Source organism: Canariomyces notabilis, assembly GCF_033297395.1.
Source record: "Canariomyces notabilis strain CBS 508.74 unplaced genomic scaffold N656scaffold_14, whole genome shotgun sequence".
Lineage (NCBI taxonomy): Eukaryota > Fungi > Ascomycota > Sordariomycetes > Sordariales > Chaetomiaceae > Canariomyces > Canariomyces notabilis.
The window spans coordinates 720413-744510 of record NW_027041836.1 but is presented as its reverse complement, the minus strand read 5'-3'; the positions used below and the strand labels follow the sequence as shown (position 1 = coordinate 744510).

The 24098-nt window shown below is 54.3% G+C and overlaps 13 protein-coding genes across 13 annotated transcripts; 5 read left to right on the top strand and 8 right to left on the bottom strand.

The window, feature by feature from the left end:
- Nucleotides 1-456: 456 nt before the first annotated feature.
- N656DRAFT_150341 (uncharacterized protein) lies at nucleotides 457-1232 on the top strand. Its single transcript, XM_064808670.1, has one exon. The coding sequence runs from the start codon at nucleotides 628-630 to the stop codon at nucleotides 1099-1101; it is 474 nt and encodes a 157-aa protein (XP_064669330.1). The 5' UTR covers nucleotides 457-627; the 3' UTR covers nucleotides 1102-1232.
- Nucleotides 1233-3353, bottom strand: N656DRAFT_807999 (uncharacterized protein). Its single transcript, XM_064818353.1, has 2 exons — nucleotides 2084-3353; nucleotides 1233-1830 (listed from the first exon to the last, which is right to left on the bottom strand). The coding sequence occupies exons 1-2, from the start codon at nucleotides 3161-3163 to the stop codon at nucleotides 1552-1554; spliced, it is 1359 nt and encodes a 452-aa protein (XP_064669329.1). The 5' UTR covers nucleotides 3164-3353; the 3' UTR covers nucleotides 1233-1551.
- A 722-nt stretch (nucleotides 3354-4075) lies between these two features.
- On the bottom strand, nucleotides 4076-4875 carry N656DRAFT_780495 (uncharacterized protein). The gene has a single exon (XM_064815389.1). It carries the CDS (start codon nucleotides 4529-4531, stop codon nucleotides 4220-4222), a length of 312 nt encoding a protein of 103 aa, XP_064669328.1. The 5' UTR covers nucleotides 4532-4875; the 3' UTR covers nucleotides 4076-4219.
- Nucleotides 4876-6713: 1838 nt separating this feature from the next.
- On the top strand, nucleotides 6714-8265 carry N656DRAFT_755372 (carbohydrate esterase family 16 protein). The gene is made up of 3 exons (XM_064813100.1): nucleotides 6714-6848; nucleotides 6928-7394; nucleotides 7468-8265. The coding sequence occupies exons 1-3, from the start codon at nucleotides 6739-6741 to the stop codon at nucleotides 7794-7796; spliced, it is 906 nt and encodes a 301-aa protein (XP_064669327.1). The 5' UTR covers nucleotides 6714-6738; the 3' UTR covers nucleotides 7797-8265.
- N656DRAFT_780492 (FAD/NAD(P)-binding domain-containing protein) lies at nucleotides 7876-10061 on the bottom strand. Its single transcript, XM_064815388.1, has 6 exons — nucleotides 9525-10061; nucleotides 9434-9471; nucleotides 9071-9367; nucleotides 8701-8992; nucleotides 8338-8631; nucleotides 7876-8281 (listed from the first exon to the last, which is right to left on the bottom strand). The coding sequence occupies exons 1-6, from the start codon at nucleotides 9574-9576 to the stop codon at nucleotides 8016-8018; spliced, it is 1239 nt and encodes a 412-aa protein (XP_064669326.1). The 5' UTR covers nucleotides 9577-10061; the 3' UTR covers nucleotides 7876-8015.
- On the bottom strand, nucleotides 9668-10150 carry N656DRAFT_150259 (uncharacterized protein). The gene has a single exon (XM_064808669.1). It carries the CDS (start codon nucleotides 10081-10083, stop codon nucleotides 9841-9843), a length of 243 nt encoding a protein of 80 aa, XP_064669325.1. The 5' UTR covers nucleotides 10084-10150; the 3' UTR covers nucleotides 9668-9840.
- Nucleotides 10151-10573: 423 nt separating this feature from the next.
- N656DRAFT_799118 (uncharacterized protein) lies at nucleotides 10574-11510 on the top strand (the record flags this gene model as incomplete). Its single annotated transcript, XM_064817836.1, has 4 exons — nucleotides 10574-10799; nucleotides 10884-11037; nucleotides 11117-11256; nucleotides 11332-11510. 4 exons carry the CDS (start codon nucleotides 10574-10576, stop codon nucleotides 11508-11510), a joined length of 699 nt encoding a protein of 232 aa, XP_064669324.1.
- Nucleotides 11511-12075: 565 nt separating this feature from the next.
- N656DRAFT_799117 (carbohydrate esterase family 1 protein) lies at nucleotides 12076-13437 on the top strand (the record flags this gene model as incomplete). The annotated part of the gene is made up of 1 exon (XM_064817835.1): nucleotides 12076-13437. One exon carries the CDS (start codon nucleotides 12076-12078, stop codon nucleotides 13435-13437), a length of 1362 nt encoding a protein of 453 aa, XP_064669323.1.
- Nucleotides 13438-14001: 564 nt separating this feature from the next.
- N656DRAFT_780488 (carbohydrate esterase family 1 protein) lies at nucleotides 14002-15161 on the top strand. The gene has a single exon (XM_064815387.1). The coding sequence runs from the start codon at nucleotides 14093-14095 to the stop codon at nucleotides 15059-15061; it is 969 nt and encodes a 322-aa protein (XP_064669322.1). The 5' UTR covers nucleotides 14002-14092; the 3' UTR covers nucleotides 15062-15161.
- Nucleotides 15162-17301: 2140 nt separating this feature from the next.
- On the bottom strand, nucleotides 17302-18743 carry N656DRAFT_769363 (carbohydrate-binding module family 18 protein; the record flags this gene model as incomplete). The annotated part of the gene is made up of 2 exons (XM_064813701.1): nucleotides 17302-18262; nucleotides 18394-18743. 2 exons carry the CDS (start codon nucleotides 18741-18743, stop codon nucleotides 17302-17304), a joined length of 1311 nt encoding a protein of 436 aa, XP_064669321.1.
- An 836-nt stretch (nucleotides 18744-19579) lies between these two features.
- Nucleotides 19580-21445, bottom strand: N656DRAFT_799114 (uncharacterized protein; the record flags this gene model as incomplete). The annotated part of the gene is made up of 2 exons (XM_064817834.1): nucleotides 19580-20315; nucleotides 20382-21445. 2 exons carry the CDS (start codon nucleotides 21443-21445, stop codon nucleotides 19580-19582), a joined length of 1800 nt encoding a protein of 599 aa, XP_064669320.1.
- Nucleotides 21446-22139: 694 nt separating this feature from the next.
- Nucleotides 22140-22766, bottom strand: N656DRAFT_150086 (uncharacterized protein). Its single transcript, XM_064808668.1, has 2 exons — nucleotides 22551-22766; nucleotides 22140-22494 (listed from the first exon to the last, which is right to left on the bottom strand). The coding sequence occupies exons 1-2, from the start codon at nucleotides 22599-22601 to the stop codon at nucleotides 22252-22254; spliced, it is 294 nt and encodes a 97-aa protein (XP_064669319.1). The 5' UTR covers nucleotides 22602-22766; the 3' UTR covers nucleotides 22140-22251.
- On the bottom strand, nucleotides 22690-23736 carry N656DRAFT_769361 (uncharacterized protein; the record flags this gene model as incomplete). Its single annotated transcript, XM_064813700.1, has 2 exons — nucleotides 22690-23067; nucleotides 23101-23736. 2 exons carry the CDS (start codon nucleotides 23734-23736, stop codon nucleotides 22690-22692), a joined length of 1014 nt encoding a protein of 337 aa, XP_064669318.1.
- Nucleotides 23737-24098: the final 362 nt, after the last annotated feature.

The following is a 24098-nucleotide window of genomic DNA, read 5'->3' as shown; positions in this document are numbered from 1 at the left end:
GGGGAAGGGAAAGGGTGGTAGGTAGGGAAACGCGGCCGCCTTGGCGAAATGAGCGATCAGAGAGGCATTGGCGATGAGCGCATTATCAAGAGGCAGGGGTCGAGTGAAGGAAAAGGGAGAGGAATGAAGGAAGAAGTCGAGAGTACAACAAAGCGACGTCAGAGAGGATCGGCTCGTATTTATGTTGCGGGCGCAGCCGGGCCGTGCGAGCACGCGAGTCTGACGTAGCGCTATACCCGATCGGGAGGGGCGCCAAACCCGGCGGGTGCAACAGCGTGTTCTGCATTACAGAAAAAACCGAGCGAGCAAAATGGTGGCAAGCGTCTCACCAACGGTGCTCCCCAAAACCAAGGAGAAGAAGAAGAATTATAGCTTGGGGCTCAAATCCCAAGCGGAGGTCGGGGGGGAGGTAGAGAAGTAGATAGGGACTCGGGAGACGAAGCAGGTTCAGGTATGGACCCGGTATTGCTGATGATAATGCGGGAACGGTGGGATGCCCTCCTCCTTTAGTTAAATGTATCTACAGCTAGGATGGAAACCATTTGATGCGCTACTCAACCGCTCCAGCTTCGGCATCTTCCTAATTCGAGGATCATCAAAGAGCCAATATCGCTCTTTGATGCATACATGCCACGATCCGGCCTCTTACCAAGTCCGGTATGGTATTGTTCCATAGAGACCTTTGTCCGCAACAACCAAAGGCGACAAGTCAAAAGCCCGTACTCAGACAGTCGCTTCTTACATACTCACATCTCACAATTCACCTCACCAGGCTCAATGGACGGGCGTAAACACACGATCAATTTGTCTCCCTACTTCCCAGAGACACCGTCGCCCCTGGGCTTGCAAAGTCGACGGTCAGTTCGCCATAGCTTTGTGAGTAAGGAGTGGGGGCTTCAGGGATACTACGAGGATCGAAAGAGCCGGGCCCCGTTGACCGCGGCAAATCCCCAGGGAATGGCGCCAAGTACCAGCTGGAGCTTCGAGACAGGTCTCCAACGGCTGCAAAGGGGGCGAGATGCCAACTCCAAACCTGCCGAAGAGACTCGGCCAGACTTGGACAACCACGTTGGAGTTCTCAAGGTAGAGATCACCTCCTGAGACTCCAGTGTCAAACGGACTTTGGGTGTTGCATTGAACTGGTTCGGAAATCACACACACCACAACACCGTGTAGACTGCTCAACAGCTGGTCGTGGTCGTATTGTCGTAACAGAGGGGAGGACACGTTGGCTCGTCAGCAGCTTGCGCCTGCTTCTTGTCAACAGAATATAACCTCCGTCTAGTCAGATCAGAACGATCCTACCTATGGCTACTCAATCGTCGAAAAGGAGGGCTGCAAAGCACTGCTTCAATTGCTCCCAATGTACATTATTATTGTTCCCCTTGTTCTAGAACTGGGCTGTCGCCCTTTTTATACTACATGTTCCAAAGCACTGCAAGAAGGGTCCTATGTCATGTGGGCCCTCAGAAAAGGAAAAATAAATCTCGGCTTTAGATTCCCCAGTGGTCTTCATCCCAGTTCAACATAGAGCCGGGTTTGGCGAAATCCTCAACTGTCGATTAAATAGCTCCGCGTTGTACGGTTCGGGCGCCCTGGTGACTTCCAGAAGGTTGTACTAGCTGTATGCACCTCGTTTGTTGCTGTAATGTTGTCCATATCAAGCTCTTCCTCTCCGATCTCAACAGCGATCGCATGCTGAACTTCTGTGGTTGTCAACGGCCGTTTCGCACAGACAATCCAAGAGAGGACCTGTATGGCAAGCTGGCGTAAACCCGGCATCTGCCCGTTAATTCTTTCCATTGCTTGATCGTAAGCTAGGGCCAGCACCTTGAGCTTGTGATCCTCGCCGGTTCCGCTGCTTTGTCTTTGCAATTGATCTAGAGCTTTCCGGATTTGCTTGGCCGTAGTTTTGTCCTTGAGCGTCTGGAAAAGAGGTGGGCGAGGAGAAACCTTTGTGATATCCAGTCAACATCAGAACAGACAGGATATCCTTCGGCCAAGTTGGTATTACTCACATGCCATCGGCAGCATCCAAGACCCTGACAGTGATCTCCTGTTGCAGACTATGATTGTGCGCAACAGAGAAACCCAGTTCGCCCATATGGCCTTGGAGATATTGCTGTATCTCCTCCGTTTTTGCAAAGATCTGCAACGAGGGAACGCCAGAAAACCGCTTCACAATGTCTGGAATTCGTCTGGAGGTCACAAAGATATTTGCAAGGTTATTCGTATGAAGGTCAAAGAGTTTTGTCAGGAAGTTGTGATGGCATCCATCTAAAGTCTGGCACTCGTCGAGAGCATCAATAATGATAAACACCCTCAAGTGCATGGCAGCAACTGACTGAAGAAGCGTTGATAGGTCGTGGATCGAGGGGCGAGTTCGATGTTTGTCGTGTTTTTCGTAGAAGGGTCTCACCTCCTGTGGTATAGACGGGAGGCCCTGGACCAGTTGCTTGAGTAGATCAGAGACGAGGTCGTCGGCTTTCTGGTCGTCTTGCTGACGGTAGTCGCAGTAAACATAGGCAATTCCCACGTTCGGATCCCCGTGGAACTGAGTTGTCAGATGGTCGATGACAATCGACGTGAGCATCGTTTTACCAGCGCCCGGAATACCAGGGCAGAACAGCATCTGTCCCTTGGTTGCCACCCAAGTCTTGAAGTGGTCAGTGTCCAGAAGCCACTTTCCAGTTCCGGGTTGCCTTTTGCTGGAGAAATCACTTTGTTGGGAAGCATGATCGACCCGGCTGCACCAGTTGAGGATGCGATCACGCTCGCGACGGGCATTTTCATCGTCGACATTGTTGCGTATGTGATTCAGTGCGTGATACTGAGCATGATGGATTTGCTGCTGCTGCTTTCTTCCTTCCCTGACTTCCTGAAGTGTAGCTGCTGCGAGCGCGGCCGTATCGATAGAGAGAAGCTGGTTCAGATCCTGGCATCTGCGGCGAAGATCCACCACGGCGTCTCGTGTTTTGGACGCTTGGAAGGCCCCTTTTAGTCTCTCCCAACCGAGTCGGTGATCTTGCTCTCGCTTTTCTAGCTCCTCGCACAGATTCTGCAGCTCAACTTGACAAGCTGAGATCATGGCCATGGTGTCTGTGCCAGAGGCCAGGGGACCAAACTTCGGCAAGGAGCGCAGAATGTCGCCCACGGAAGGCATCGGCGAAATCCTGACTTAGGATAAGGTTCGTGTTTGTCTCGGATAAGACCGTTTTGAGACTTTGGAGCTCATGCAAGAAACTCTTCGCTTCGGCTGGGGCATCCTTCCAGTCCAGGCCAAGTCGGCCACTACCTTGGATGACCTTGCTTGCGAAGCCAATCACGCCAATGATCGAAAATGGGTCCGCCATTCGGCCTTGACGGAAATGCCCAATGGTAGTATGTGAGGTCCTGTGCCGGGCAGCCGGAAGGCAGAAAGAGGGTTTGCTTGTTGAGCTTCTGGTTTGGTTGAAAACTCGACAATAGATTAAGAAGGTAGGTAGGCAGCGACACCCGGCCTCACGCAGCGTCAAAATCCTCGGGGGTAGTCAACATCGAAGCCTAAAAGCAAATCCCCCCAATGTACTTACGCGGCGTAATGCATTCAATGTGACCTGACGTTAGGCAACTGCAGGGATGACTGATCGCCTGTTGGTTGAACGCTTCAGAAGCTCAATGAGCTCACGCAACATCTTGACTGCGCAATAGTGGAATTCTTAATGAATCCCTGTGCGGACACCTCATATCGAGCGATTTATAAAATTGCTGTCGGCCCTTGTATAGGACCATAACTTGAAACAAGTTATCGTAGTTGAGCTGTTGGTTGGATCGCCCCTGTTGCCCAAACTGCCATCGCAGGTCTGCAAACCGTTAACATTGACATTGTGACAGTGCAGCCGAAGTCAGATCATTTTCCAGCGTTCTTCTTTGCAGCTGCTGAAACATGGTTTATGGTAAGCACTCGCCCAAAGCATGCAAGTCTTCAGCACACAGAAGATTGGAGGTACCGCACTAACGGTAAGGTATAGGAATTGAGGGCAGGGAAAAAGAAAAGGGCTAGTCTACCTCAGGTACCTTATGCTCGACCGGGAAGCTGGTGCCTTGGTGGAAGCAGACGCTAGGCGACATAGCATGACCAAACGACGGGGATACTAGCAACTCTAGCAACCTGCTACCTATTCTATCCTCGACTAGAACCCGTTCTTGCTCTCACACCACTGCGTGAAGCCGGCACAAACTACTCCGGCGTGAGATGGAAGACCCCTAGCTGCGGCCAGTGCTTCTTCACATCCGGCTCCATTCCCTTTTCGAAATCCCACCCAGTCCACTTCCCATCTTCCCAAGTGCGAACAAAATCCTCATCCGTTTTTCCAAACGCCTGCGTGTCGAGTAGCCAGAAACTAAACACGGGATGAGCGTTACCAGGGTCAGAGATCTCGTCGCTAAATGTCTTGCTCCAATTGTCCTCCTCCTGACTGAGGTATTTTTTGGCACCTGAACAGCTCACAATTTCAGGTCCAAATGGGGGTTTTATAATGGGGGAAGCCATGAAGAATCGCGAATCTGGTGCCTTTCCCTCGGGCCGGACGATCTCGAAGCATCTCTCCATACTTCGCCACACATAGAGACTGACCCGAGGGTCAAATGTAACGTGGAAGATACGTCAAGCGTCACTGATGGGACGTGGGTCAGACCCAATAAGAGTGAAGCCTTCGACAGGCGACTCCAGCGGTACCCCACGGTTGACGCGCAAGCGATCCAGTGGATCCGGTGTCAGGTTGAGAGTCATCCAATCATCCGATGTTCTGCAGCTGAGGTAGAAATATAGCGCGTTTAGGTTTGCAACAGTGGATCAAAATGCGTTCAAGGCCTGTGGTTCGAGGATGCGAGGTTCTATATAAGGTCAGCTGGAGCTCGATGGTCATGAAAAGGTGCCATACCAAAGGGCAATCTGAGCATGGTGGGACTACGATCTCCGATATTCAAATTGAGGACCCCATGACCCCTTGGGTCATAGGCTATACAGTCGTGAAAGACATCAGCCAGAAACTCTAGTGGGGCCTCATGGTGTCCGCCCCTGGGGAGCATGACGTGAAGAAAGTCGAATTCAGGGTTGTAGTAAAGGATAAGACTGTCGACTTCTGGGCTGCAAGGGAGATGTACGCGATAGAAGGCCAGGGCCGCCGCCCTAGCTTCAGAGTTGACCCGGAGCAACGGGCTATCACGATGGTAGTTGCCGAGTGATAAGGCGTAATTCATGCCGCTTTTGATATTGCCCAGATAGTTCTTCTCGGTGTAGAAACCAGTGAGGCGTTGTGAATCTTGTTCTGAATCATGATCCGCTTCGACGAACGTGTCAATGGCCTGGATGTAGATGTGGAGAATGCGGTTCACTTGAAGAAACGCATCCCAGATCTGTAGTCGGAGTTCGATGGGAAGGCAAGTAAACAGGTGGAATTGCCGGTGCAGCCGGTCACTGCGACCGCAGATGTCATCGTTGAGAAGCCTAGGGTTTCGTGCTTCCATGTTGAGAATCATAGACTTGAAGGCATGGTCGACCTGAAGCTTACAGTGCGATCAGCGGAATCACTCTGTTGTGTGGAAGATCCCAAAATCGCTGTCGGCTACCTGGAGCAAAAGAATAACCCCTAAGTTGGGCCCTAACAATTGGTGTCGCCAAAGCAGACTCATGCTACGTATTCGTTCGGTTTAGAACTTCAGTGCGAGCTCGCAGCCTCAACAAGGCCCATCATGGATGCCATCGCATCATCACTTGCCATGTCCGACGAGACTCGCCTGAGAACGATGTCGTGTCTTTATATAGGAAACGCATGTGGCTTTCCGGTTGGATCGAGAGTACGACACAAATTAATCTGCACCACGACAGCACAGGCCGAAAACTCAGCGAGCTTACCTCCTTGGTACCTTAGCATCTCCAACATATCATTCTGACTCCATACACTACACTCGGGCCGGCAATCAGCACAAGCACACGTGGGTTCAGCTCGTTGTTACGGCCGTCCATTTATGTATTTAAAACTGTATTCTGACCGTGGAGCACCAAACAGACTCAGCAAGCCCCTGAACATGACGGGTTATGTCAAAAGAAAGATACTGATATTGCTAATTCCAGCCGAGGCTACGTACAGGTGGGTACCCGAATATTGACGTCCAGATTGGAACCCGTGTTCGATCACGTAATCTTGAATTCTTGATGATGCGCAAACCCCCATCTAAGGATCAAGATTCATGAACTGGAATACCGGTGTTAAAAACCTAGTCCTAGTTAACATTACACTCCAGTTTACTTCAGTTACCTGCCCAACCTTCTGACCGGCCCGTTCGTTCTAACTTCTAGCTGGGCGATTGCGACTTGAAGGGTTAATAAGCATGGGCCGGACCGAGATGAGAAGATCATTAACAGGAAACGGGTTCCTTTAGCCTGCGCCAAAACCAAAAGCCTCTTTCCGAGCCTTCTCAGATCGCCTACCGAATTCAATCTTTCGGTTGTTCAAGGTGGTATTCCGCAAGCTCTCCTTCCGCTCTCCTGCATTCGGGATCTCCACTTTGTCTGCTCCGAACCAAGATCCACCAATCGTCTTACACGCCTTGGTCCAGGGGGAGCGAACCTCAACCCGGTGACCCGGAACACAAGTGGGCTCCATGCAGTGGGGAGTTGGGGTTCAATATAAGGTAGGTAAGGTGGCTTTTGTTCATGGACCGACTATCCACCCTTTCAGCACCAATTCCTCCAAGATGGGACAATTTCTGCTGACAGCGACGGCCGTGGCACTCCTTGCCGCAGCCGGCGGGCTTGTCGACGCCGCCCCATGCTCGCAGGCTACTGTCGAGTACCTGATCACCTTGTAAGCCTCCCAAACCTGTCCAGGCTCATCTCATGCCAGGTACCCCGGCCAGTACTGACCTCACTCCCCCTTTCCCCAGTGGCGACTCGTACTCACAAACGGGCTTCAACATCGACTCGACCAAGCCGTCCGCAGGCAACCCGCTCGGAAACCCTCCACTGCCCGGGTGGACGGCCAGCGGGGGGCTCAACTGGGTCGGGTTCCTCGCGTCGCAGTTCAACGCGTCGACGCTGCTGACGTACAACTTTGCCTACGGAGGCGCCACCACCAACGCCACGCTGGTGCAGCCGTACGCGCCTACAGTGCTGAGCTTCATTGACCAGGTGGCCCAGTTCAGCGGCAGCATCGCGTCCAAACCGTCGTACGCCCCCTGGACGGCCGAGACGGCGTTGTTTGGCGTGTGGATGGGCGTCAACGATGTGGGGAATGCCTGGTGGAAGGCGGAGTATGATACCTTGCTGGGCCAGATCATGGACAGCTACTTCGGCCGGCTCCAGGTCTTGTACGATGCGGGAGCGAGGAATTTTGTCTTGCTGGGTGTGCCGCGTAAGTCTTGCCGCTGATTACTCCTACTTGATATCGGGTTGAATTTGGGCTGATGTTCTATCGTGCAAAAAAGCGATCCACCGCGCTCCGGCGAATCTTGCACAGCCTGTCGAGTCCCGGCAAGCCGAAGCGGCTGCTATCGCCAAGTACAATGATGCGATCGCCGCCAGGTTGAAGGCCTTCAAGGCCCAGAACCGTGGTGTCACCGCCAAGATCGTAGACACCTCTGTACCCTTCAACACGGCGCTGGATAATCCAACACAGTATGGCTCTCCTGACGCTACTTGCTTCAACTCCGACGGCAAGTCCTGCCTGTGGTTTAACGATTACCACCCTGGGATCGAAATCAACAGGTTGGTTGCCCGAGCCGTGGCCGATGCTTGGAAGGGGAGTTTCTTCTGAAACTGAGTGCTTGATGGGTTCAAGTCGGTAACGGAACGAGTTTGTTTTCAGCGGGGTTGAACTCAACTGAGCGTGTGGGTTCAGAACAGGGGAAAGGGGATCCGGGATATACTATACTCTGCGACGCTGGTGCTCGGTAACAATAGAACTACCTACTTTTGTGCCATCCACAGGTAGTTTTGTCAGGTGGTGGCAAGACGCATTTCCAAGCGAGACCCCCTAAGCTTCATCCCCGTTGGGCTTGTCGGCCACCTTCTTCAACCCCTTGACAACGAGCGGACTCTGTGTGACCTTTTCCCAGTCATGTACTGCTACCGTATTCTCCGCGTTTTCCATCACCGCTGCAAGACCTCGAGTCCAGACCTCTTGTTCATACTTCCCTATCGCTTTTGCCAGCTCCTCCCTTGTGTGCGCTTTCATGGCACGCAAGTGAATTTGCAGCTCAGCAACGTCGGTGATGGCATTTCCTAGGCCCTGACCGCGGTCTGGCTTCATGTTAGCACGTCTCGAAGCAGCAAGATAAAACACGGAGTTGCCTTACGAAAGGTCATGGGATGCGCTGCATCTCCTGCTAACGTGACCCGGCCGCCCCTGTTATCCCAGGGCTTGGTGGGCCAGTAGGACATTCGGGTGTGCCAGCACTTGGTGTTGCGCGGGATGGCGTGTAGCGCGTCCTTGAATGGATACGCCAAGTGTTGGGAATGAGAAAGCATTGTGTCCAGGAGAAGGTTGTTATCTTGGCTCAGGGCGGTGCGGTTTTCGCCGTCTTTGGTCTTCCAGGTGATCACAAACATGAAGGTCCATTCCGCCGAGTCTTCTGAATCACAGTTGTGGGCTAAAGAGGTGGTCAGGTACCTGGCGATGCCGGGGGGAGGTATGACCTGAAAGGGGGAGGCAGACATACCGCTGCAAAAGAAAAACAAGCCGGTGGGGTCGACGGTGATGACATAGGTCGGATGCACCTTTCTTAGGGCGAGGGCCAGGTCGCGACTGAAATTGGTAATTGTGACAAATGCGGAAATAGGGAGCTCTAGCAACTCGGCCTCATTGGGGGTCATCTGGAACAGAAAGTTTCTCGCAACGCTGTGTGCCCCCTCGCAACCGATGAGCAAGCTGCCCTCTTCGGTAGTGCCATCTTCAAAGGTTGCGGTTACGCCCTGTTCAGTCGTTGCAATGGACACGAGTCGTTTTCCATACTACACAACCATCAGATTGGCGGCCGGGCAGGGAGCCCGGAGGAATCTCTGGGCTCCACGTGGAAATAAGCTACTTACACGAATGTCGACACCCGTCCGGATGAGATCCAGCCAGCTTCTTCTTCGTAGGCGAATGGCATGGGGTGCGGGAAGGTCCTTGAGCAACTCTCCTGTCTGCCCGTTATATACCGGCAAGACGGAACCCTCAAAGTGGCGGTACGCTCGATCAGTTTGAGTCTGATTGATCTGAGCATACAACTCAGAAGCAAGACACTCTTCGATTCGCGACTGTGCCCAGTAGATGCCGAAGTTCCAGTCCCTTTGACGTGCTGTGGGAGATTGGTCCTGTTCGAAGACGGCCGCTTCGATACCGGCCTGACGGATCAAGATCAAAGATTAAGCCCGATGACTCGTGAGAGCAGTGCGGTTCAAGTTTCTCACCCTTTTGAAAACATGGCCCATCAAGAGCCCGGCGGACCCTACCTAACCAGTCAGTACTAGAATCAAAATAGGGGGTACGACATCCTCCTACCTCCCCCGATAACTAACACACGCAGGGTTTCCGAAGCCTTGGTAGAATCCATGGGCGAAATCACGCTTATTGATAGTCTCTTTAACTGGAGTGTACCAAATTATCAGTAGTAGTATCAGTTACCAGAGTAATCAGACTCGTAGCACAAATTGGAAGAACGGAGATGCCTAACGGAGGATTACTATCATGGCAGAACAGTAACTGGTCACGTCATGATGGGGGTTTATAGGTACTACTCATCCCCACCATTGCAGGAGCGCTGGGCTCGGCAGCTTGGTTGGTGACGGATACTCACACAACCTCTTCAAGTCACATACTAAGAATGTTGATGCTCATGTGAACGGCACACAGCATGACGCCTGCCTGCTGCAAGCCGCTTACTGTGCGCGATTGGGCAGGGCCGTGATAGTAAGATATTCCACGCATGGTAATCATGTTGGTGAAGCAAACAAGGTGAGCTGTCCAAGACAAGAAATCCGATGTACCCAATCAAGATGGATGAAATGAGCCAACTGGGCAAGCCTCGACCTCGGAGGTCCCGTTCTACCCCAACTTCCATCCATTACATACATGTATGTAGGTGCTCATCTTATATGCATCTCAAGAGCAACACGGTTGCACAAAGCCACTGGGGCGCTGGAGACAAACCATTTCCAAGGAACTGCATCCGGGGAATCCTGGTGAAAGATTTCTTATTGGTTAACGCAACCAAGAACCTTTCCTGGTGGTGGTTAGATGTCTTGGTGGCTTCTCCCTCGATTTCAGGGCGAATTTAATTGGCAGTTCATGCGTACATGTACGGAGTATATAACTTATATAGGCCTAGTGACATATGATAGGGCCATGGAAGTCTTATGCTTCGTTCCCCTTAACAACGGCGCCAAGCAGCTGATAGCCTGAAAGGAGAAAGGGAAATTGCCCCGACTGCGTACCTGGTAACCCGCACGTGCGAATCTTTTTTCTTTCTGAGAGTTTCTCGCCTCTGCATCTCTGCATGCATGTCCTACAGTGAGACTCAAGACTCACCTACGCGTCTGACACGAGCCGAGATGCATTGCTCCCTTATCCTCATACTTCTGGGCGCCCTTTCTCCCGTGCGGGCAGACAACGCCCCGCCCATAGCCGATGCCATTCAACGTGATACCAGCTCGGCGGCCCGGGTGATGGTTACACCCCCGCCCGAGGCTCGTCACGCGCATGCTAGCGCACCCGTCGAAGGGCGACAAGTGGGGACATTCACCAATTTTATAGGGTTTGCCTCGATGTCGGGATATTGTAAGTTTAGCAACACGAAAGCATCATACATGTTATCGTCATTATCAAAGCAGAGAGAACGAACCACTGACGACGCTCACGTAGGGTACTCGCAAACCTGTGAACCTGGGCAGACGTTTGCCGTTGGCTCGGGTGGTCCCTGGGCCGCATGCTGTGGTGGTGATGGCGCCACCGCGTGCAACTTCGCGACGGCATGCCGTGGGAATGAGGTGCTCTTCAACTCCGGCTCGGGATCCTGGTTGGTTCCATAATCCATCCATGTTGCCACCACTCCTAGTGCCTCCGGCGCAGATTGCTCATATCAAGATTCAAACCAGCGGCACCCAACAATGCGACACCTACACCATATTCAACTCGCGCGAGGTCGCCGCCACGGGCATTTGGAGTATGATAGGGTGTTTTACTGCCGAGGGGTTCTACGACAATCCAAGGACATTGTACCGGAACACCTTTCCTCGTATGTACTTGTTCTCTTTTTCTATATAATCACGCAACGACCCAACCGGTGGACTGACACGCAGCGATGTTCTAGTCACAACATCGGTTTCAACGCCGACGGTGACAGTTGAGGCGACCCAGACGGTAACGCAAAGAGTCACCGTCACACGTAACGCGGCGAGCCCTTATGTCGGAGGGAAGCAAGGCTGGGGACCGGGTTTGAGCGGCTTGTTCGTGCTTGTGATGGCTTTTGCCAGGGACTTGTTGGTATAAGTAAGGTAGGTACCTAGCTAGTACATGTAAAACCACGAGTGCTAACAGTAATGAGATAACACGACTGCACTCAACATTGCAGGTGCAGCCCCTGACGCATGAAGTGCAGTTTAGCTCAGGGAAGGTGCGCTCTTGCTGTCCTCTGACCTGAACCCCAAAAATGGAGGAAAGTCCAACCCGGCCTTACTACTCTACGCCAGTATAAAACAGGTGCCATAGAGGTGCCCAGCCTGTGGGCTTCATCATGTTCCAGTATAGTTGTCATTATTCTTGGCCTCGCCTGCACCAGACTGACATGTCATTGAAGTCCAGTTGTAATGTTGACACTGATGACATTGAGAGACGGCCCCTCCCTCTGCTACGTACCTAGGTATGTGAGGAATCCACGATTATCCACCTGACCCAAGACAGACCAGGCGAAGGAGCGCCGGATACCACCTCGGCGGTGACTTGGGGTAATTTACCCAGGCGACCCCGCCCGGGTAGTCGGGTCCGTCGATCAACAAAACCCGCATGACCCCCAGAGGGTCAGGTCAACTTACCGTGCACATGCTCGTTCATCACCATGTTGCTCTCAACGACGTTCGCCCTGGCTGGGTTACTAGTTCTGGAGGCTTCAGCTTCAGTAAGAATCCGCAAAACCGGCCGGCCGCCCACCGGGTACGAAGTAGACTTCCGGTACGTCAATGCTACGGCGAAGCGAGTTCTGATCGGCGGAGGCATCCAACCCTTCACGGACCAGTTCCATGCTACGGGCACGTCGTACCGCTTCAATGGCCGCTACGACCCTCATGAGTACCAGCCCGGGGACTTTTACGTCAGCAACCCATCACCACAGCTGCCCGCCGAGCCGGCTTACAAGTGGCCGTACGAGATGAAGAAAGTCTCAGATGACGGCGTGTGGACCTACACGGCCCCGTTGCCCAGCGGCATCTACAGCTTCGCGTACCTGGTCGACTGCAACTACGCGCCAAACTGCACTATCGACACCGGCCATCTCGTCATCGACCCCGACCTGCCGCCGTTCATGAACGTCCCCGGCGACCAGGTTGCATCCAGCTTCCAGGTCCCCTTTGACGCCAGATTCCAGGCCTCCCCTGAGCTGAACACCAACTTTGACTACGCTCTGGACGCACCAAAAAAGCACCGCGGCCGTGTCTTCACCGTCAACTACACCTCACCCGGCTCTCTCCACCCGGCCCCGGACATCCACGACTTCTCCATCTACCTCCCAGCCGAGTACGGCAAAGTCCCCGGAAAGAAGTACCCACTCCTGTACCTCTCGCACGGCGCAGGCGGCAACGGCGCCGACTGGGAGAACCTGGGGCGCATGAGCCACATCATGGACAACCTGATCCGGGAGGGGCACATCCCCCCAACTGTCGTAGTAACACCCTCCTTCTACAACCTTGACCCCTCCCTGGGCCCGCGCTTCATCTACGGCAACCGGAGCAACCCAGTCCCCGTGCCGCCCGCAGCCAAGGTGCGCGAGAACTTTGAGCGGTACCTCTTCCCCTGGGTGGAATCGCACTACGACGTGTGCCAGAATGCCAGCTGCAGGGCGTTTGCGGGCCTGTCGATGGGCGGGGTGCTCACGTACGAGATGTATGTCAACGCGACGGAGCAGTTTGAGTACTACGGCCTGTTTTCGCCCGCGACGAACCCGCCTTACATCGATGCGGCGGCTGTGAGAGAGAAACCGGCGCTGCTAAGCAAGGGGCTGATGGTTGCCTACGGGCTGTATGACTTTGTGTTTCCCCAGGCCAGGGACCTGCAGACGGCGCTCGATGCGGTCGGGTTGAGGTATATTAACAGGGTTACGCCGTTTGGGAGCCATTATTGGAATACCTGGCAGGATGAGCTGTGGTGGTTTGGTGTCAAGGTGCTCTGGAAGCCGCTGCCGTTTGATGTGCGGACGGGGAGGTGATCAGGGGGTGGATGAGTAGGTACTTAAGTACGTGCCTGTGTAGTGGGCAGGATGAATGATAGAGGTGAAAAGGGGCCGGGGGCATGGGGCTGTCCTTCGTAATGCGTGGTAAATAAAGTGCGATACCTTATCCATACAATTGTGAACATCTGGTGAGGTGTCAGGGTCCAGAATGCTGTTGATAAAGTGCCCTGTCAATTGCATCGGCCAGGTTTTATGTTAACATAGGTATACCGGCAGTATGTGCATTTACAAGTACCAGGTGCTACTAAAAGTACTGTACTGTACGCCTCAAAGCTTTCAAACTCCTCCTCTTCTTCTGCTTCGCTTTAACATTGCTTGTTCCACGAATAAGTGCTCTCTCCTGACGTTCCCTCCCCTAAACGGTTAACGGGCGGCCATGCTCCGAGCACCGGGCCCGACTTATACGTTCTGTCCCGCAGAGCGGAGACGCTAGACACATACCTTCCAATCGAGAGAACCCTTTAACCCGGTCAGCATTTGGTAATGCCTTCACCATGCAGAGCATTTATTTACTTGAGCATTTTCCCCTACTCCTTTCAGGGCAGATGCCACGAACCTCCCTAAGCGTCCATCAACCGCCCCGCCTACAATCATTATCACAATTCCGGACTCCCCTCCGCCATACCTCACTATGAGACCCCCTTCAATCACCCTCTTCCTCTCCCTCCTACCCTCTCTCCCATCCCTCACCCACGCCGCGACCCTCCAACAAATCACCACCCCCTTCGGCCCGAACCCTCGCAACCTGACCTTCCACCTCTTCGTGCCAGACACCCTCCCGTCCAACCCGGCCATCCTAGTCAACCCACACTGGTGCCACGGCACCGCACAAGCAGCCTACTCCGGCTCCCGCTGGGCGACCCTAGCCTCTCAGCACGGCTTCATCGTCATCTACCCGGGCAGCAGCCCGTCCTCAACCGACCAGTGCTGGGATGTGTCGTCGGCCGAGACACTTTCCCACACATCCCCCGGCGGCGACAGTTTGGGGATTGTCAGCATGGTGCGCTGGACAGTCGACAAGTACCGCGCCGACGCCAGCAGGGTTTTCGTCACGGGTGTGAGTTCGGGCGGGATGATGACCCAGGTCCTGCTGGGTGCGTACCCGGATGTCTTTGCCGCGGGCGCGGCGTTCGCGGGGGTTCCATTTGCGTGCTACGCTCCCTCGCCTAATGCCGGGGCGTACGGGTATTGGAATGCCGAGTGTGCCACGGGGAAGGTGGTCAAGACCCCTGCTGAGTGGGCGCGCTTGGTGCATGCTGCGTGGCCTGGCTATGAGGGGTGGAGGCCTAAGGTGCAGATCTTTCATGGCACCGAGGATGAGGTGGTGAGTTATGTCAATCATGAAGAGGCGGTCAAGTTGTGGACTGAGGTGCTGGGGCTTGGGAGCAAGCCGGTGCGGGTGGTTAAGGATAGCCCGCTCAGGGGCTGGACGAAGAGTGTGTATGGGAAGAGTGGGTGGCTGGAGGCGTACAGTGCTGAGGGGGTCACGCATGACATCAAAGTCCAGGAGGATACGGTTATGCAGTTCTTCCAGTTGAACTGTACGAGAGACTGCTTCTCGTGGGGTCAAGGGGGTCCTGGATCGAAGTGCCGGAGCTGAGAGCAACTTGCGGTCCTTTGACATCTGGGCTGGGATCAGGGGAATATCATCTCGTGACAATAGATAATTTACTGATAAATATCCTCCCGCATAGCCAATGAACCTTGAAGTGCGAAATGCCGATTGACATTCTCATGCTATCTTCTCCACTAAGTTTTAGCGACGCCAGCAGCAACATATTTTCATTCACCTTTTCCTTCACCTTTTTCGCTCGCCCTTTCCCTCGCCCTTTCCCTCGCCCTTTCCCTCGCCCTTTCCCTCGCCCTTTCCCTCGCCCTTTCCCTCGCCTTTGCTTTCACCTTCTCCCTCGCCCTTTCCCTCGCCCTTTCCCTCACCTTTTCCCACTCCTTTACCCTCCACCTTTTCCACCGCCTTCCCTTCGCCCTTTCCTTCATTTTCACCCTCGCCCTTTCCGAGTCCCTCCCCCTTTCCCTCGCCTTTTCCCGCTCCCTTTCCCTCCCCCTTTCCCTCCCCTTTTCCTTCACCCTTTCCTTCACCCTTTCCTTCACCCTTTCCTTCGCCCTTTCCTTCGCCTTTTCCTTCACCTTCTCCCTCCCCCTTTCCCTCCCCCTTTCCCTCGCCCTTTCCTTCGCCCTTTCCCACCCCTTTTCCTCCACCTTTTTCTTCACCTTTTCCTTCACCTTTTCCCTCATGTTCATCTTTCTTTTCACCTTTTCCCTCCCCTTTACCCTCGCCTTTACTCTCCCCCATTCTCTCACATTTTCCTTCACCTTTTCCTTCACCTCTTCCCTTCACACCTTTATCGCCGCTATTCTCATCAGCCACCTCTTCCTCACCATCACCCTGCCCAACTGCAACATCCTCATACCCCGCGTCCGATACCTCGGCATTGTACACTCGACCTCCCCACGGGCGGGGGATCCAGTAGTAGGGCGGCACCGCCCAGGGCATCCAAGGCGGGTAGACCACTCCCGCGGCAGTTCCTTTGCGGACGGCGGCAGCATTCGTAGCGGCCTTGACATCGGACCCCTGTTTGCCCGATGCCTTTCGATCCGGGGTGGGCAAGCCGAGACAGAGTGGGAACAAGAGTGAGAAAAGGGTGATTGGCTTCATGGTTTGGTACTAGGTATCGATTATTCTGACGGTGTCTTGATTGGATTGAACTTGATTCAAGGACCGGTAAGAAGAGTGCTGTTGAGTTCGGCTTTGAGACTGAGACACTGATGTGAGAGGCCGAAGTTAGGGCAGGTTGTTGACAGATAGTGGTTTCCCTGTATAGATTCTATGGGAAATTGGAACTAGGACTGCTCAAATATTTCAAGGGGAAGCATATCAGTACGACCACTTCATGTTCCAGTCCAGATCATAGAAGTGCCCAGATCATATCCGAATCTTGACGGCGAGTAGTACTTCGGATTGTCGCTGCCAGTGTCGTGACATGTGTGCCTCTAATGAATGCATGATGGCGTCGTAGTTGATCCACGATCTTGGTAAATTGCCTTCGTGTCCCTCATCATGACCTGATATAGAGTAATTCATAGGGTGGCCATGGGGCCAGATTGCCCCAAAAGGGACGGGAGGGCAACTGGAATGAGGCCAGAGCATCATGTGAATCACATGTACGTGTCCCAGATGGAGTGATTAGTGATACAGCCATAGGATCAGTTTGTATTGAGCTTATGCCAAGAACTTGAACTCCATGTCTTGGGGTTGAGGAAGAGCTCTGGCATCGTGCAAGGAGCGCACTTCCGGACATTCACTCCATGCGTTGGCACGGACTACAGAGGCACTGATGTTCAAGCCAAAGTGGGCCATGTTGGCCTAATGGTGATGCCAGAAGCTGTCATCCACTCCAGCTGATGTGGGGATACAGCGCCTGAATGCATCGCCCCGATCCATCTTCCTGGGACCCTCACACACGATCTGCCCGCGGGGATCGACACATCTGAAGTAGGGCGAGCCCGCTTTTGGGTCTTCGAATCCCGATTGATGAATACCCGCCTCCCCAACCTAACGGCAAGCTCAGGGGTCTGACCTAAAGGTTGGGTCCCTTAAGAACCGCCATAAACAAGGGTATAGCTTTAAACAAACTCGGAATATCCGAGCATCTGGGACTGAGCACCTACATTTAAACCTGGAGTGGCGGGGGATAGAGAAACAATGACATTAGCTGGGGCTAAATGCCTGAGGTGAGCATACCACCCACATCACAGTATCTAGTCAGGATCCTTTTGTCACTGTCCAACCTAGTCAACTCCCATGCTACCCCAAGGCCCCCCTTACTGCGGCGCATCCACATCAACAATGTAATAAACCACCACAACCACCGCCACCACCTCCTGCTCCTTTCCAATCCCGATCCCCAGTCCCCCGCCTCCAAGTCCAATACCCAGCCCACCACCACTCCCCCCTGACACAACAGTCATCGTCGCCGTGCTAGTTGCCACGGTACTGGGGACTGATCCAGGTCCCCATCCCCGCCCCCCACCACCTCCACCACGGCCATCCCCGCCTCCGTCTCTAGTCCGGGTCCTGGTCGTGGTCCTGGTAATGGTGACCGTCCTCCCATTACCATCACCAAAGATCCAGTCGTCGTCGTCTTCACCCCACCAGCCGCAATCCCCGCCGCCGCCGCGGCTCACGGAGACGGTGGTCGTGACAAGCCGAGTGACCGCAGGCGTGGTTGTGGTTGTGCTGATGCGCGTGAAGGTCGAGACCGATGTCACGGTGCGCGTGACGGTCGCCGTAGTGGGCACCGCGGCCGGTGCCGTGATGGTCCGTGTCAAAGTCACGGTTTGCGTCTGCATTCGGGTCTGCGTTACGGGAACCGGGACTGTGACGGTCGAGGGCGCCAGGGGGGTTGGGAATTCGAGGTCGGTGGTGGTGGTGCGGAACAGCACCGTCCTGGAGCTTGTCACGGTGCTGGTCACGGTCACTTGCAGTGCTGAGGTGGCTGTTGTAAAGGCGGTAGCTGTGCGCGTACTGGTGACTGTGGTCGCGCACGTCAGCAGGGTTGTGGGCGGCCTTGTGCATGAAAGGAGCGTGGCGGTTAGTGTAAGCGTCTCGATGACGGTGCGGGTTGGGCAGGTGATTGGAACAGGAGAAGAGGCGCCCCGGGCGGTGGTGCTGGTGCTGGGACGGACCGTGGTCGGGCCGGATGCCGACGAGGAGCCTGCACTGCCGCAGTTGCCGTAGGCTGCTTGACACCCTTGGCCGCAATGGTTTTCGGTACTTCCGCACCTGAATGAGTTTCCAAAGGGAGATTGTCAGCATTGGCTCAACAACTACCAGGAATAACAGTGTGCCATGTGCCTAAATCTTATGCGACGCCATCGTGGACGAACCACAAAAAGGAGGTTGGCTCGACATACCAGCCATGCTCCGAGCAGCACGATCCAAAGCTGGACCCAGTGCAGGTGTACCCAGACTGAGATCCGCACTGCCCATCGGCGCTGGTCTTGAGTGGGGGGTCGGGACTTAAAGATGGATCAACACAGAATCTGTTGCCCGCCGTGAGGACATCACACTGGACGACGTTGGGGTTATTGCGCAGGAATTCCGAGACACTAATCCCGGAAGCGGCCGCAATCGAGGCGCAAGTGTCTCCCGACATGACGGTATAGTATTTCCCGCAAGCGCTCGGGAGGGCAAAAGCCCTGTCGGCCAGGAGTATTAGCCCTAGTAGTAAGGTCATCACAACAGCCTGGAGTTTTACCCCCATTGTTCCGACCCAGACAAGATTCCAGAAGTGAGACACAAAGCGAAGATGGGTATTCTTGGCTGAGAGTAGTGGGCAAACAGAGAAAGCCGGGAAGAAAGCTGAATACCTTGGCTACAGCATTATAAGCGCCTATAGACCCGGCCGTGTGCCTCGGGAGCTCGTGTTGATCTTCACCGACATGGCCCAGTTGTCCAGCTCTGCTGCAGTCACAACCAGTCTACCCCAGAACTCGTACATTGCTGCAGCTGTCAGATTCAATCAGGTCATGGGTCAAGCGAGAGGGTAATTAAGTGATCAACAGCTTGTGCCCGGGTCGCGGCACGGGCTGAAGCCGGGCGCGGACTATGAATAGGCATCCGGGTAGACGGTTAAGCAGCTCCCGCAGGGCCTACTTAATAAACAGACCGGTTAGATGCTGGGTAATTATCGTCGCTGGACCCTTAGCACGCCACCAGCACACTGCTGAGGTGGGCTTTCCAGCCGGCTGCTTCTTCGACTGGATGAGGCTGCGAGGGTCAACCGGGTGAAACTAGGTGTCGAAAAGTATGGGAGTGTGGTTGGCAAAGCTTGACCCTTACCTAGTAGTCTCTTTTCGAAAAGAGGATGGCCATCACAACCTCCTGAATCAGAACCCATCGGTGTCCCTCAACGCCCTATAAGGGAACAGGGACCGTACCTGACGGTCCTGACTATCACTATGTTTACATTAACGTCAGCTAACCCGCACTCATCATCCACGCGCGAACCCCATCTCTGTTCGCAACTTACTAGTACCTCTCACCATCCCTCCCGCCCCTTCGTGAGCCCCAGTCTTCCCCCGGCACCCTGAACCTCATTCACACCGATTCTTTACCCTCCTGAGTAGTACCATCTGCTCCCCCAGAGCCTGAACTGCCCCCACTATCGCTCCTCTTCCTCAGCATTGATGCCTTGGAAACCCACTTCTTCGACATCTTGCGCAGCCTGTCCGCGAGCGCCTTGTCCTTATCATTCCAATCGTAGCCATCGCCGCCCGCGCCGTTTCCACCAACTGGGAGCGGAGATACCAAACCCGTGACCACGCGCCGTCGCTCCGTAGTAGGAGTAGGTAGGGGAGTCCCTATACCGGCAAAATCCCGAGCAGACGTAGACGCGCACGCGGACACAGACGGTGAGAGAGAAGAACCCGCAACAACCCGACAGCCATACAGCCCCTCCCAGTCTTCCTCCGCCGGGTGGTTGTGTATCGCCAGCCCACGCAACCCAGCTCTGCCTTTACCGGACTTATCGTCACTGTGCAGGCCGTAGTCAAGCATGGAGCGCTGCCCTGGTCCGGGCGTGAACGGGTATTCGCGCGCCGGGCGGCGGTGGGTGCAGTGGGTGTCCATCTCTCGCTGCTTGTCCTCAGGTGTGTAGAGAGGGTGGTCTTTGCCCGCCAGGACAAGGATGAGCTCCGTGGCGAGGTCCTGTGGGGCGCCCGTGATGGTTATCTTGTCGACCAGCGACCGGAGCCGTTTGAGCGGTTCTAGGACAAGGCGTATGTGTGCGGGTTGAGTGTAGCGGATGGGAGTAGAGGCGGGAAGGACTGGAGCTCTGGTTAGAAATAAAAGGTCAGTTTGAACTGGCTGCAGGAGGGATGTGGGGACACTGGAAGCGTACCGGCTCGAAGGGTCTGCTTCTGGTTCCGGCTTGTTGACATCGCTTGCTGTGCTCTTGGCGGTTGTCGGCCGATAGCCGTGGTATCTTCTCACCAAGATGCGCAGGTCTTGGATTGTGGTCTTTCTCATCCTCGTTAGCTGGGCGCATACAAAGTCGTCAACTAGTTGTGCCATGTCCTCCATGCCAGGAAGGGAGTTAATCTTTGCTGCACCCGGGGCCCAGTTACCACCCTGCTTGGAAAAGTCTACTTCGAGTGTAATCGACGCCATTAGCGGGCCGAAATGATTCATCCACAGCACCGCAGTGGGCTGTATCCGCGCTGTCATAAGCGGCGAGAAGACTACATGGAACCGTCGGGTAAGAAACAGTGTTGCTAGCACATCGACTCGCATGTCGAAGCACACAGATGTGTAACTGGCGAGTGAAATCAGGACAGCTTCCAGGCTATCAAAGTAGTCTGTCGACCAGCGCCTGTCTTCCTTCTTGCTGTTGACAGGCCAGACGGCTCGGAGGTACACTGGGCTGTTCATCCGGATAGCTTTGCCATCATGCTCGCGGATTTGCAGGACGGTTCTCACGATCTTGAAACGGATTGAATCGGGAAGCTGAAAGTATCGACTGTTTCGGTTCCTTGCGCGGGCATCATAATGCGGTTTGTGTCGACTGTCTTGGAGCTGCTCGCCTGGAGCAAGTTGACGGTCCGTTGCTTCTCCATTCTTGGCGCTGTTTTCGGTCGTCTCTTCAGGCTGGCATTGATTGAGAGCGAATTTGCGTCGCAGGCGCTTGCAGTTCTCCTGGAACGCCAACTCAATTCGTTGCTCGTCCTCCCCACGCCCACTAGATGTCTCCCTGACCCAGATTATCTCGACAGTGCGGTCCCAGGGAGGCTGTACGCTTGATGCAGTGCTAGGGGCGTCCGAAGAACTGCTCCGGGGAATCGTTGAAGCAGAGGCCTGCGAGCCTTGAGATGGACGTCGACTCGAACTCGAAGGCGCGCGGGTTTCCTTTTCTTTCCTAGACTTTGAGGGGCTGCTGAGCCCAGCGAAAGGAATAACACCCCCCATCATTGGCGGAAATGCTATCAAGGGCTGCAGTGAGTGAGGGTCCAAGGTGGAATCGAAAGAAACTCTTTTGTTTTTGGACGGCTTTGTGGAATTTTGTGCAGTCGGCGGCAGGTCGGGGGGTGTTGGAGCTGCGGGCGCCGGTGTGGTTGAGGCAGGAGCCGGACCCGGTGCCTCTTGCCGGCGCTGCCGACCATCACTTCGACGAGGTGGAATATTATCCATGGCAAGTCCAGTATTACCGTATAGATACCTAGTCCTGGAGCATAACAGATGCAAAGTGATCAGCAGGGAAACGGTGGACGCACATCAAGGGCAGACTGGCTACTTCCATGTGTCTTTATTGCTGCATCACTTCTGCGAGTCACCAGGCGTGCTTTTAACAGCTGTTCCACACTTGGTCATATGTGTCCGTATGTGAATGCCGCCTGTGACGCGCAAACTTGGTGAGGCACTGCCTAGGACGGCATGTAACAATGGCCAGACACTCGCGAAGCAAGACATGGTTTCCAACAAGGAGGACACATAGATGTTTGTTGACAGCATCTGTGGCATATAAGAAGGCAAAGAAGGCTTGGAGAAATATTTTATCAGCTAGACTACTCTTTGATCGTGGGATGGGTGAGTGAAGGAGGCTTACGGTCATCGTGAGGAGCACCTGGGGAGGGGATGCTTCCAGTTGTCATACCGTGAACATACAAGCATAAAGACTTAAGAATCAAGTCCTCAGACATCAACAGCTGTTATAGCATGTGGTGTCAAACCCCTGAGCAAGTAAACAAAGAGGTTCTCCATGCTGGGCACGCGGCTCACGCCAACAACAATAGAAAAGCTCGCGCAGGTCCACGGTGCATTATGTAAGAAGCGCGCAAAACCATGTCTGGAGAATGACCGTGACGAGAGACATTAAAAGGTTTCTCTGCCACGAACGCGACAAGAGTCGTCATCCCAACTGCAACGACGACGACACGACGTTGTGAGGTTCCATTAAGTCGAAGGACGAGCGATTCGAGGCTTTCAGCTCGCTTCACTCTCCTGTTAAGATTAAGGTCCTATCGATAAGTAAGCTCCGGCCCTAACCCAGAAGTTTTCAGCGTGCCATCCATACTTCCATAGCCCTAACCCCGGAATCTATCCCAACACTACTGTGTACATACATCGTTGCACACCATCCACTAAACTTAATTCAACACACACAGATAATTAGAGCATAACAATCCTAAGAGTTCATGAGCAGAACAATCCCATTAGTCCCCAAGGCTGTTGCTCAAGACGTTCCGCAGGCCCTGAATTGCCCCATCAGTCTCGGACCACGCCAAGCAGGTCCGCACAAAGGCCAATTTCGCCTCTTCTGGGGATCCGGGCGGGTGAATGCCTGTCTTCTGGGATGCGAAATCCTCTTCTTCCGGGCCTAGCATGCTGGCCCAGTAGAGAGGATTGTAATCCCCGATGGCCTTGAAGAGCGTCCCAATCTGCTCGGCCACCATGGAATGCTTCTCGTCCAGGAGAGCATCGTTGCCGAGAACCTCGGGATCGCGCTCAAAGATGTCCCCGCAGAAGGGGCGCAAGTCGTCGCGAAGCCAGTCGAGCACCTCGCGGCCCGACATGGCAGCCACGTTCTCGCCCTTGCTCGCCTTTCATTCTTTCATGCGCTTCACGGATTGAAGGCCGGTCATCAGGCGGATTTTGATCAACATGACGATCGCGGCCCGCGCGAGCGGCATGGATTCCGAGTTCGCCCAGAGCTCGACCCCCTCGTATGGATCGGCGTTTTTGACGCCCAGGAAGGGCTGTTCCGGCTGAAGCAAACCTCTGAAGTGGAGGCCCCAGTACTTGAGGAAGTCGTAGGCTTCCTGATCGCGGCCAAGCCGGATGTACAGGGGCGCAACCAGGTCGCTCACGCTTTGATGATCGGCGTGGTTCAACTGCAGCAGTCTGAGGAAGACGTCCAATCCGTCCTCGATACCTTGCTGTTGCCAGGAGCGGAGAAGCGTCTCGCCGTAGTGGTAGACGGTGTACAAATACAGTCGGCCGAAAATCGGTTGCCAGAGGTTGCCGGGGAACGTCTCCATGTAATTTGGAATTTGGGCGAGCGACCTTGCCTCTCCCGCGTCCATCGATTCCTTGGCGTCCTTGATCTGCTTGCAAGTTCCCTTGTGGGTACGCCGGTCTGCTACCTGGTGCTCGCGACTGCAGTAGTAGTAGGTGCTACATCCTCCGCAGCGCAGCAGCTTGTCCTTGCGCTTGCAAATTTCGCATTCCTTGGGAATCATTTTGAGGAATCTTTCCTCCATCTTGGCTGGACTTCGAGGTACTCCCGCATGTCGGCGCTACTCATGTCGCGAGGCCCGCCTGGGGCACGTCGAGGGCCGCCTGAGGCACGTTTGGGCGGCATTGTGAATTGGACGAGTGTTCGAGATACGTGGGGTACCTAGGTAAGCAGTGTTGATTGGGCGTCTGGTCTGGATTTGACGGAGGATTGAGGTCAGGAGAGAAGGAAAAAGAAGTAAGGTAGGTAATTCAGTAGGTAAATAGGTAGGTAGGTAAGGAGGCAGGTTTCTAGCAGCACACGCTTGACGCGTTTGAGATTAAAGTTGAGAACTGAAACGCGCCATGTGCTAGCACTTTCTTATTCAAAGGGCTAGGGTTATTGCTG

What these genes read in the sequence shown, in the direction of transcription:
- N656DRAFT_150341 (XM_064808670.1), top strand. Translation starts at nt 628, where the DNA reads ATGCCACGATCCGGCCTCTTACCAAGTCCGGTATGGTATTGTTCCATA.
- N656DRAFT_807999 (XM_064818353.1), bottom strand. Translation starts at nt 3,163, where the DNA reads ATGCCTTCCGTGGGCGACATTCTGCGCTCCTTGCCGAAGTTTGGTCCC. An exon ending in TGGGCGAACTGGGTTTCTCT is followed by an intron (nt 1,831 to 2,083) that starts GTTGCGCACAAT and finishes CACAAGCTCAAG; the next exon opens with GTGCTGGCCCTAGCTTACGA.
- N656DRAFT_780495 (XM_064815389.1), bottom strand. Translation starts at nt 4,531, where the DNA reads ATGGCTTCCCCCATTATAAAACCCCCATTTGGACCTGAAATTGTGAGC.
- N656DRAFT_755372 (XM_064813100.1), top strand. Translation starts at nt 6,739, where the DNA reads ATGGGACAATTTCTGCTGACAGCGACGGCCGTGGCACTCCTTGCCGCA. An exon ending in GTCGAGTACCTGATCACCTT is followed by an intron (nt 6,849 to 6,927) that starts GTAAGCCTCCCA and finishes CCCTTTCCCCAG; the next exon opens with TGGCGACTCGTACTCACAAA. An exon ending in TGTCTTGCTGGGTGTGCCGC is followed by an intron (nt 7,395 to 7,467) that starts GTAAGTCTTGCC and finishes CGTGCAAAAAAG; the next exon opens with CGATCCACCGCGCTCCGGCG.
- N656DRAFT_780492 (XM_064815388.1), bottom strand. Translation starts at nt 9,576, where the DNA reads ATGGATTCTACCAAGGCTTCGGAAACCCTGCGTGTGTTAGTTATCGGG. An exon ending in TGGGCCATGTTTTCAAAAGG is followed by an intron (nt 9,368 to 9,433) that starts GTGAGAAACTTG and finishes TTGATCCGTCAG; the next exon opens with GCCGGTATCGAAGCGGCCGT. An exon ending in GGACGGGTGTCGACATTCGT is followed by an intron (nt 8,993 to 9,070) that starts GTAAGTAGCTTA and finishes ATGGTTGTGTAG; the next exon opens with TATGGAAAACGACTCGTGTC.
- N656DRAFT_150259 (XM_064808669.1), bottom strand. Translation starts at nt 10,083, where the DNA reads ATGGAAGTTGGGGTAGAACGGGACCTCCGAGGTCGAGGCTTGCCCAGT.
- N656DRAFT_780488 (XM_064815387.1), top strand. Translation starts at nt 14,093, where the DNA reads ATGAGACCCCCTTCAATCACCCTCTTCCTCTCCCTCCTACCCTCTCTC.
- N656DRAFT_150086 (XM_064808668.1), bottom strand. Translation starts at nt 22,601, where the DNA reads ATGTATGTACACAGTAGTGTTGGGATAGATTCCGGGGTTAGGGCTATG. An exon ending in CCGGGGTTAGGGCTATGGAA is followed by an intron (nt 22,495 to 22,550) that starts GTATGGATGGCA and finishes ACTTATCGATAG; the next exon opens with GACCTTAATCTTAACAGGAG.